The sequence below is a fragment of the Haematobia irritans genome, chromosome 5, assembly GCF_050003625.1.
Source record: "Haematobia irritans isolate KBUSLIRL chromosome 5, ASM5000362v1, whole genome shotgun sequence".
NCBI lineage: Eukaryota > Metazoa > Arthropoda > Insecta > Diptera > Muscidae > Haematobia > Haematobia irritans.
The window spans coordinates 174,739,290-174,751,577 of NC_134401.1; the positions used below are offsets into that span (position 1 = coordinate 174,739,290).

At 36.6% G+C, this 12,288-nt stretch overlaps 1 protein-coding gene across 1 annotated transcript in view; it reads left to right on the forward strand.

Annotated features, from left to right (window-relative positions):
- Positions 1–12,288, forward strand: part of LOC142239252 (uncharacterized) — a 45,319-nt gene extending 33,031 nt beyond the window's left edge. The window contains exons 3-5 of the mRNA XM_075311031.1: positions 8,218–8,551; positions 8,612–11,498; positions 11,558–12,288. Coding sequence (XP_075167146.1) covers positions 8,218–8,551; positions 8,612–11,498; positions 11,558–11,756 — 3,420 coding nt within the window. The 3' untranslated portion in view covers positions 11,757–12,288. The remainder of the gene's footprint in view (positions 1–8,217; positions 8,552–8,611; positions 11,499–11,557) is intronic.

Genomic DNA, 12,288 nt, shown 5'->3' on the forward strand with positions numbered 1-12,288 from the left:
CATCACGACATTGATAGATTTATTTTCAAAAAACGAAAAATTTTCTCACTAATTTAAAATAACAAATATTGTATATATTTTATTTGCTATTTATTATATTATTTTACCATATTATATTTTAACAATCTCTCCGTATACCACAACAACGCGATTCCAACTAAAAAAACAAACCACGCGCAAACATATCGATTACACCCACGCGCAAACACATCGATTACGATGACAGGTATCGATTACAGGTAGACAATAGAAATATAGGAAAATTTCCTATATTCTAACAAGTTTGTTTCCTTAAGTTTTGAAAGGATTGCACACTTCTTAGTACGAATGAACTAAAATAAGCCAAGTGTAGTGTTCGTATATATGAAAAAGTTTCTATTATAAAGGAAGTCGCACTTATCATTTTATAAGAAATTTTACTAATTTCGAGGAAACTTGGTTTTAGTTCGTTTTTTGTTTATTTTTACGAATGCTTTGTTATCGGTGAATAAAATTTTCTTGTTCAGTAGGAAATTCTTATACCCAGCGAAGAAAACAGTATGAGTAAAATTCCATGCCTTATTCTAGTTAATGAACTATTCCTAACTGCTTACAGTTTATGATTTTTTTTACTGAAACGAGTAAATTTTATTATTTCTCACAAAAATTTACCTTAACGGAAATAAAATGGATAAACTATGTTGATGAAAAATTTTTCCTTTAGTTTCGAAGTCACTTTTTTCTGGGTGTACCCACTCCTAAAATGTTTGACTTTAATTTGGTATTGATTCCGAACCAAAGAAACTAGGCATTACTTTAAGAATATATTGAAGATGCAATTCACTCGACTTCATGTAACACTTAGGTCATGTTTTAAGTAAAATTCATCTTTAAATGATGGTTTGGAAGCTGTCTCCAATTCTTAAATTTAAACGGGCATCACACATTGAGGAGAGAGAAGTTCACCATTTGTGGTATTACAATGAACTAAATAATCTAAGTGAAACTGAAATAACGTGCCTCTACTATTTCTAACCTAACCGAACTTAAAGCCTAGTTGGCCTCAGTTCAAACATCTTTTCTTCTCTATAATGGTACGCATTTTAAGTTCGAATTTCTTAACTCAAAAAATGTCACGAAACGCATCCTCTAAAAATCGTTACACTGAAAGAAGAGTTTTCTTTTCTAAGGAACAAAGTTTTGGACAAGCAAAGTTTTATTTTGACGCTAAATAATGTGTTCAAAGGCATATAAAAACAATAAGAGGCAATCCTTGAATCGCATATCATAAATTTGGGTTTGTTTGGCCTAAAAGCAAATACTTTATAAGAAAGGGGAATTTCGTCCAAAAATTTCGTTCCTGAGGAAAGTATTTTTCTTTGAGTGTAGAACTAGATAAAAGAACCAAATGCACACTTCTTCCAGTATCACTCTGTGATTGGCACGTATGGGTTTATCTTCTTTTTCGGTACACATAAGACAATAGACTGAGGTTCCAATGTGATGGTTTGTTTTTTCAACCCAGACTCTTCGCACAAGAACTTTATTTAGTGTGAAGGAAAACTGTAACAAGGTTGTTGGTCTAAAATTTCGTCTCCCAGAAAATACATTAAGTTTTTGCGTGTAGCCTCCTGTCTGGAAAATATCAGCTGGTATTTATTTCTAGTAAACATAATTTGTTTGAAGTTTGTTTTGCAGTCTGCTTATGTTTAAGACATGTTTTTGAATACCATGGGTTCATATAAAAGATAATGTTCGAGTGGCTTCTGGTGAACACTTTTATTTTTCAATAGCTAAGAAATGGCTTAAATTCACAAAGTATTTTTGTTTTTATTTGTGCATCATGTCAATGATTATCGATTATTGTTTTTATTAACACATGCTGCAAATCTTAAAGATAAACATACAAATAAAAGACCTGATGCTTTCTCTTCTCATGCGAAAGCTTTAATTATTATATTAGTTGTATTGTGTTTGATTTTTTATTCGTTCGACACCTGCGACAATGATAATAATTTTCGAAATCAAAGAAGTATTTTTAAGAAAATCTTTGTAGCTTTCCAGGGTTGGAGGTATCTACTGAAATCATGTGTAGAAAATGTATGACTTAATTTTTTTTGTGATTCATTATGAAGACCAATGAAAATTAGCATTTAGAATCTCAGTGATTAAAATGAATTGAATTGTTTAGTTTTAGTTGGCTTAATTGTAACTTACGTGAGTTGCAAAGAAATTATTTTGTTTTAGTTTATTTGTAAATTTTTTTAAAAAACTTTCCCCAGGCCAATGAAATTTTTTTATTCCAAGTATATCTCACAAATTTTTTGAACTAAGGGTAGGTATATATTTCAAAATAAGTTCAAGTTAACTAAAGCAGAAGAAACGACAAGGTGGTTAATATGGTAATGTTTTGACTAGAGTGATCAAAAAACCGGTTTTTTAAAGTCGGTTTTTCTCGGTTCTAAAAAAACGGATAATTTTTTAAACCGGTAGGCGGTGTTTTAAAAAATAAATAACCGGCATAACCGGTCCAACCGAACCAAAGGTAGCAAAAACGCTTAATTTAATATAAATGAAAGAAAAATATTTTAATGTTAAATTAAATTCCTTGGCTGTAATTGCTGTAACAATACCGTGGATAAAAATTAAATGTTGGATTTTTTAGTTTTTGGTTTGTAAATATTTCTTTAATGTTGTATTAAACATGATATTGAAGAGCCCCGAAAACTAAAATGGCTTTCGAAGAATCATTTTGCTGTTTTTTCAAAATATTAACAAACAGAGCTCATTTTCTACAGAAAAATACACCAAATTAAGTCGAATAATAATAACGTAAGTCATACCACAGATTTTGTTGAAAAAATATACGTTCCTAATTGAACAAATTGCTTATATTTCATTTAGACTGAGACTTCTTTAGAAAACCATCATACTTATTTTATTTGACAGCTTGGGCGAATACTATGTGTTTAGAAAAGAGTTGGAATTTTGCAGAAAATACTTTCGGGAAGTTTTCTTTTTTAAGTTTACATTGAAAATAAATAAACGAAAACCGGTTTTTGATATTAAACACACCGGTTCTACCGGTCCACCGAAAATGGGATTTTATACAAAACTGACAATCGGTGCAAAACGAAAAACCGGTCGACCGGTTTTGATAACTCTAGTTTTGACGCCAATGACTTTTTACTTTACGTTTAGTTCATTTTTGATTGTAACAGGTTGGCTGATAAGTCCCCGGTCTGACACATAGATGGCGTCGCTAGTATTAAATGCATATTATTTTTATATAGTACCAACCTTCAAATGATTCGTGTCAAAATTTGACGTCTGTAAGTCAATTAGTTTGTGAGATAGAGCGTCTTTTGTGAAGCAACTTTCGTTATTGTAAAAAAAATGGAAAAAAAGGAATTTCGCGTTTTGATAAAATACTGTTTTCTGAAGGGAAAAAATACGGTGGAAGCAAAAACTTGTCTTGATAATGAGTTTCCGGACTCTGCCCCAGGAAAATCAACAATAATTGATTGGTATGCAAAATTCAAGCGTGGTGAAATGAGCACGGAGGACGGTGAACGCAGTGGACGCCCGAAAGAGGTGGTTACCGACGAAAACATCAAAAAAATCCACAAAATGATTTTGAATGACCGTAAAATGAAGTTGATCGAGATAGCAGAGGCCTTAAAGATATCAAAGGAACGTGTTGGTCATATCATTCATCAATATTTGGATATGCGGAAGCTCTGTGCAAAATGGGTGCCGCGCGAGCTCACATTTGACCAAAAACAACAACGTGTTGATGATTCTGAGCGGTGTTTGCAGCTGTTAACTCGTAATACACCCGAGTTTTTCCGTCGATATGTGACAATGGATGAAACATGGCTCCATCACTACACTCCAGAGTCCAATCGACAGTCGGCTGAGTGGACAACGACCGGTGAACCGTCTCCGAAGCGTGGAAAGACTCAAAAGTCCGCTGACAAAGTAATGGCCTCTGTTTTTTTTGGGATGCGCATGGAATAATTTTTATCGATTATCTTGAGAGGGGAAAAACCATCAACAGTGACTATTATATGGCGTTATTGGAGCGTTTGAAGGTCGAAATCGCAGCAAAACGGCCCCATATGAAGAAGAAAAAAGTGATGTTCCACCAAGATGACGCACCGTGCCACAAGTCAATGAGAACGATGGCAAAAATTCATGAATTGGGCTTCGAATTGCTTCCCCACCGTATTCTCCAGATCTGGCCCCCAGCGACTTTTTCTTGTTCTCAGACCTCAAAAGGATGCTCGCAGGGAAAGAATTTGGCTGCAATGAAGAGGTGATCGCCGAAACTGATGCCTATTTTGAGGCAAAACAGAAGGAGTACTACCAAAATGGTATCAAAAAATTGGAAGGTCGTTATAATCGTTGTATCGCTCTTCAAGGGAACTATGTTGAATAATAAAAACGAATTTTGACAAAAAAATGTGTTTTTCTTTGTTAGGCCGGGGACTTATCAGCCAACCTGTTACTAAGTTAAAAATCCAAAACTATCAGTAATTGTTTGTGAACTATGAAATATACACAAAAAAAAAAAACGCTTCTGTAACAAATACCCCAAATACATTTTGCTTCAAGCATAATGCAAGTATTTTCAGGATTGATCCAAACAAACATAATATATATAATAAACATATTATGTTTCACCTTAGGCATACACTGGTAGAAAAAAATTTTTAATGAAATTTTCTTTGTGTGGATATATTTTTAAGGTGCTAATTGGTTACTTCCATTATTTTACTTGCAGCATATTCTGTTGGACTCTCTTTCTAAACACATACATGTTTAAACATGTTATGCTAGTTTATGAGTATTATATGCTTGTATTTAAAAATAATGTTTTAAAAAATTTGAGTTCCAAACATATAATTTTTACACCCAAACATATGGAGAACAGTGTTTTTCGTCCGTGCATATCCCCCTTAAAACAGTTTACTTTGTTTTCTATGTACAATTTCTGCAATTGAGACTGTTACAATTTCGTTTCGGAAATCATTTTTATAAATGTTCTCTTTATGAAATTTTATAAGAAATAGTTAATATTTGTATGAAAGCTACAAAACAATATTTATGTAAAAGAAAGAGAACGCAGAAAGTACGCAAAAGCTGATGATATTAGAAAAACTTCCATTTTTTTGTTGGGTTATTATGAATGTTCACAATTTTGCTCCAAATTAAGCCATCTATGCACATTTTCTTATTTGGTTTATCTACATGGGTGCATTTCTAATTGTAAGACGAATATAAATATTATATGTTTTTAATTTCTGAAATATTATGCTAAGCTCGTATGTAAATTTTTTTGGCATATGACCATGATACCATTTGCCATGAATTATTCTTCAGCCCATATGAAGTGAATTGTTGCTTTCGCTTCCATGGGATGAATTTAATCTTAGTTCAATGTTAACTTTCGAAAAGGTATAGCCATACAATATAAATCCACTGCATATTAACTACTGTGTGGACCTTCTTGTGTGATGGGAACACTGTTTAAAAATCAAAACACATTTTCACTGTCGGCAACAATTATTAATAGTTGGGGTTATGGTGTAAATGTTGGACATGAATAATAATCCAAATGTTATTGTAGTCTGACCAACAAATATACTTATGGAGATTACAAAAGATACATGGTGGATATGAGATACACCTGGCTTTCTTCGATCTCAATCTCAAGTAAGATGTGTTCGTTGTAGTTTGACGCATGCAAATAAGATGGGTTGAACTGCTTTATGAGATTCCATTAACGCGTATTTTCATAGATGATCTATTAGCAGATGGGAGTTATCTTCAATGATACAAAATCGTTCAGGGAATCACTAACAAACCCCTAAAATTTCCCTATGCAAGGAATGCCATTTAAGTAAAACGTTAACTCCTCAAATTGAAATGACCATGTTCACAGATTAAGCCAAATGTTGGAAGTGTAAAAAAGAAACATAGCTCACATTTGTGCCAATCAAACTACATCGTTTGTGATTTAATGGAAATTAATTTGCTCAATTGGTCTTTCGGTTAAAATGACCTGCATTTAAGTTGAGAGCCAGCTCAACTGATGTCTTTGAATTGTGCCATCCCAGATGGAGGATGGAATGGTGTTGATAAGGCTTGTTAGTTAGATTAGCTATTGCGATTAAAGTGTCAAATGCCAGCTTGGAAGGGATGCGGTGTAGAGTATGCGATACTGACCTTCAACGAATTCTATGATTAATGAAGTCTCAGTTTATCATTAAATGGAATGTCTATCACAGAGGGGGTATGGACCATAGTTCATGTCAATATGATAATTGAATGTATCATAAGATAATATCTTTTGATGGCTGTAGGGGAGATTATTACAACATAATTTGTTTGCTATTTTAACCCATTTACGCCGGCTCCCTTATTAGTGGGAGAAAAATGTTGAAACTTAGTGGAGGATGCCATAATGTCACTTATATTCCGCGCACAAAAATTCAGCCCCCTACCTCTACCCCTTGTTCGTGCAGGGGGTGGTGCGTTTTCGCACCCGTCGGCGTTAGTGAGTACAATTTCAGTACTAGAAAATGTTTTAATAAATTAATAGCAATGTACAGGAAAATACATGAATTAAGGTGGAGTTTTAAAAAAATTTACTCAAAAATTAGATGATAATATTAAAAAATAGTGAAGTAATGCATGTTCCAAAGGTTGCACGTTATTTATAGTTTCCGGCATGATAGTCTGAGAACCATTTTGGTTGCACTGCCACTTTGCACTTGGCACAGTAGTAAATGGTATGCGAGGCACAGTGGCGACAGCGAATGCGTTTTTTTCTTTCTCAATGTTGTGGCAAACATTATCCAGTTTTAATCGTTTTAGAGCTGGTGTGTCTTGAGTTTCTGGACCACGATGATATGCCACTGTCTCAATTTGCAGCAACGAACCCGTCACAATGTTGCGGAATTCGAATTGTCCCATCTTCTTGAATTCCTTCTTGGAGGCATCCTTATTTGTCGGCGCAAAACAGCTTCCAAGCATTGATCATTGCAGCATCAAGACCGTTTGTGAGTAATGACCAATACCATTTTTTACCACGGAGGAAAATCCTGTAGTTGTTCATTGCGTTGTCGAAAAGATCAACGCCTCCCATTCGTTTGTTATACTGCTGAATGGTGACTGGTTGCTCAACCATTGCACGTTCAACGTGCATTTCGACGTAACCACAAATTTCGGGCATACTTGCTAAGGCACTATTGTTTTGTTAGGTCCAGGATCATCACAGAACATTTGGTCGTCCGGAACATCTTCGGTATCTGTCATGGTGTCCACATCATTCGCAGGCAAAACGGTTACATTAATGGCCAAAGCGTTCGACAACTATTTTTGTGGCTCGCTTTCATCATCAGACAATTCGTTCTCAATTAATTCTTCCAGTTCACGAACTGATAATCTTGTCCTTTTCGAAGTAACTCTTGAACACTTTGCCATAATTAAAACTGAACTCACGAAGAGGCACAATTAGAATATAAATCTCAATCACAACTCAATAACAATTATCACTGATTATGGCATTCACTTGTTTGACTATGATTTGTACGATTAACTGTAATATATATATACATATATATCTGTATGTATGTATGTATGTATGTATATGTAATATATACGTATGTAATCTCTTTAGATCATTTTTAAGCGAAATGATGCATTAAAGAGATCGTGACAAAGAGCAGACGGTGTAACAGCTATTTTGATTGGGAGCGCTTCATTAGGGTTCGCACATATGGTTAACCGAAAATAATTTTCTTAGTAAAAGAGCCCCATTAGCGCCGACGGGTGCGAAAACGCACAACACGTATATATGCAAAGACGTTTATATGTACAATTTTGAAAATTTTATGAGTTAAATATAGGGCAGAGGGCTACCGATCCATAGCAATATATATTTAAAAAAATATTTTTTTCTATATGTTTTCTTTGTATAATAGGGTTATTTTTTGCATGTGCGAAAACCTGCACATGGCAATGCGTTTATCATCATGTAGGTGACGTCTGATGAAAAAACAGCCCAAGTCAAATAAATAGACCCATCCATCTACTATCTATACCAAGAAACAGAAAAGCGATGTCGAATTTGAAACCGTTTCTATGCATGCTCAAAAATACCTCTATTTTTGGTGCGTTTTCGCACCCGTCGGCGTTAATGGGTTAATAATTCATATTTTTTCATTTCAGTTGATTGGGATTTTAATATCCCTTACAGCAGCTACTGCTTCGAGCAAAAATGATAAATCCAAAAAAAGTGCAGAGAAGGTGGTAGCTTCCGTTGAAACTGAGAAAAAAGAAAAAGCTGCTATATCCACTACTACTGAGTCATCTACCACCGCACGTAGTGCAAAGGCATTAAAACAAAGCAAGCCTGGAGAAAATCGTGGCAAACGTACCCTTTATGATTTCGGCAATGCTGGGTACTTATATCCCCAAGTGGCAGCCAGAAGAGGAGGATACAGTCCCGATCCCAGAACTGCCTATGCTACGCAGCCCGGTTATTTCAATGGCAATGGTATTGGTAAGTTGGTACAAAAAATTTCATCTCAAATTGATGGTGACCATGATTTCATTTCTCTAGGCCAATATCCCACTGACTATAACTACAATTATGGACCATATCCCCAATATATCGAAGCCCCTGAGCCAATTATTGAAATCATTATCAAAGATGCCAATGAAACACTACCTAGTCCTCAGCCAACGGTTATTAAGACTAAAAAGAAGAAGGAGAAGGTTCATGTGTTCTATGTCAATTACAAAAAGGATGAGAACAACAAACTCCATTTGGAAAGTCCCATAGCTTCATTGAATAATGACGATACCGAAGAGGAGGAGGAAGAAGAGGAAGTTATTGAATATCCCGTTACCCCATTACCCCCTGTCAAGACTACAACACTGAGAACTATTATTCATCCAGATTCAGAGAAATATCATGGAAACAGTGGAATTCATGTTACCTTTGGCACCGAAGATAAATCCCAGAGGGGTCACATCCTACAAGAACATGATGCAGAAAGTGTACAACGTCAGGTAGTTGCCGTACCTGTTCCACAGACTGGTGTAAAGACACAGTTTGTCGGTAATGCGAGACAAGACTTCCCAGGACATGCTCGTTCTCCATACACCAATAGTTTCTTCCAATCTTCGGCAAATTCGCAATACCAGAATACGCAACAGCAGCTGCCCAATCAACATGCATCGACCTTCTTCAGGCCACCGACATATCAGCAGAAACCGCAGTCGCAACTGAAGTCTCCCTTCGGAGCTCAGACCTCTCCCCAACCACAACATTATCATCATCCACAACAGCAGGTACAGAAACAACACCAGCATCAACATCAACCACATCCTCAGCCCCAATCTCAATCTCAACCTCAACAGCAACAACCACCACAAAATAAACCTTTGAGCCATATTCAACAACATATCCATCACCAATTGCAACAACAGTCCCAATATTATGTCAATCACAACCAATTGTATCAACAACAACAACAAGCTCATGCAAATAGTCAGAATGGTCAATACTACAACACATTGCCACAAAAACCTACCCAGGCTCCCAACAAACAGGTTGTCTTTCCCACAGCTCCTCCAAAAACTCAAGATTTACCCAATAGACAAGCGCCTCAACCCTATCAACCTATAAAGTTCCGACCAACTCCAGCCCCCGCCGCCCTGCCCAATAAACCCACAGCAATTGCTGCAAAATTGGAGAATTCTCATTACAATTCCAAGCCCTTCCAGTTCCAGAGACAACCTCAGTTCATACAACAACCTACTTTCACGGTACAATCTCCCACAATCCCTCCGCCTCAATATTACAAGCAACCATCCCAAACTCAGTATCAGCAACATCAAACTGTGAATCATGCTCAAACCTCCAACTATCAAACCAATTCGAACTACTACACTCAAAATAAGAGCCAACAACCCCAATCTTCCCAACAATATCAGAACAAATATCAGACACATGCGACATCTGGTGGCTCATCATCGCCGGACTTGAGTTGGTTGGACATTAAACCCTCGAAAGAAACCCAGTTGTTCAAATCGATTCCTAAGTTCGAGCAACACATAACGGAGACCATACCCAACAACTATCAGCCATCGCAATATCAATCTCAGAACCAAGTTATCCACGATATACCCGCTCCCAACTTAGCCCCTCATCAACAGCAGAATCAGTACATCAATACCCAAGGCAATGCTTATAGCAACTATAATCAACAGTCGCAGTCGCAGTCACAGTCTCAATCTCATTCCCACAATCAGGCTCAAACTCAAGTTCAATCTCAAATTCATACACAAGGCCAAGCCAATCCTCAACCCCAGTTCAGCAACTTTGTTACAACCTCAACGAATTATGTACAACACCAAGTTCCGTCCTCCACACCACCACCACAATATGTCGAGTCCACTGATGGTCAGAAGATAATGGTTGTAACCCCTATGCCACCTAATGTCTATCAGCAATATCAAGCTGCCCATTATCCTACATCCCAGGGAACTCAGCAACAACAATCTGCTCAGGTCATCACAAGTATCCATCAATCGCAGGATCAATATAATCAATACTTCCAACAGCCTAGACAAGGATCGGGATCAGTTAATGCTCAAAGTGAAAGCAGTATTGGGGCTTCTGCTTCAAGCAATACCCAATTCGGAGTGTCAACATATCACTCTGATGTCTTCAAGGAGCTGGAACAACGCAAAACCCAAGAGACACAACAATCTCAAAATGCTTACATCCCTCCCAAGGAAGATACGAATAGGGTAGGATCCACAACTACTCCCAGTCCCAAAGCCTTGTCACAATTGCCCGCTGAAGTTCCAGATGATTTGAGGCAACAGTTGCTCTCATCCGGTATCTTAAGTAATGCCGATATTTCCGTCTTGGACTATGACAAAGAAGGAGATATTGCCTTAGAAAATCTACCCGCTGAACATTTGCAACATTTCTATGGTGCTGGTGGAGGTGCTCAAATCTCTGAATCCAAAAAAGTTTTGTCCGTAGTCAAACCAAATGGTGATAAGGTCTCTTTGGATGCCAAAGACCTAGAGCGTGTTAAGGAGACAAGCTCAGTGCCGCATGCTAAACAAACCGATACCAAGGTGGTACGTTTCGATGGCCAAGAATCCGAATCTTTGGGATCCACTACTTCTACAGAGCGCCAGTACAACAGATATCTGCCATTGAAAATCAATGCTGCTAACTTCCCCAAACCCGATGTAGAAGAACTTAAGTCGAAATCCCTGCAAAGTGTTGTAGTCTTAGCCCCCGTGGATACACCGGCCGGTAGCGATGGTACCCTACTTGAGGACTCCAAAGAAGTGAAATTCCTAGGAGGTGATTTAATCAAAGTCTTGGTGAAGAAACCAACCACAGAAAACTTCAAAAGATGGCTGGAGAAAGAGTCAAGGACAGATGTTGAATTACAATCAGTGGTTTTACTAGTAGCGAAGTGAGTATAATTCTAACTCTTTTGAAGAACCTTTCATTGATATTTTCCTTTACCCTTAGGTCTTCTGATTCATCAACAGAACAAGAAATCTATATGTACGACATAGCGACAGGTGAGGTGAATCGACTGAATGGAGAACTTTCTAGTAAATTTGTCAATGTTGCGGAGGAAAATGCCAGCACAGAAGATTTGGAGCATGGTTCCACATTGGATCCCACATTCCTTGAATCCATGATGCAGAAAATCCCTTCAAGCTAAACTACTCGACTGCTATTCCTACTCCTCCCACACACACAACTTCCATGAAATGCATTCACAAAAATGTCACAAACCAAGTGCCACACACGAAGTAAAAGCATTCTATGAAGCGCCATGTTTTTCTCATTTTTAGGCAAAATTTCTCCAAGTGTATACAATTTTAGGTTTACCCCCAAAAGTCCTTTTTCTCAGTGGTAAGGATGGATTATGCTGACTTGTCAATGTTCTAACAAAAAAAGGAAAAACTCAATGACAGAAGCTTTGATATAAAATTTTTGTGTGTCAACCTTGGAAAATTTTGCATGAACAGTTTTGTAAACAAAAATTAAATACTGTCCCTCTTTTCCTTTGGATTCCACCCTTTTTTAAGCTGGAGTTTTTGTTTATAAAACTGTTTGTTGAGCCCTATTAATGTTAGTTAATTGTTATTAATCTATATTATTATTTGATTTGTAAATACTGAACATTTTTTATATAATTACAAAACATATTTACTATGTCTAAATTACTTACTATTTTTAGTAAATAAACA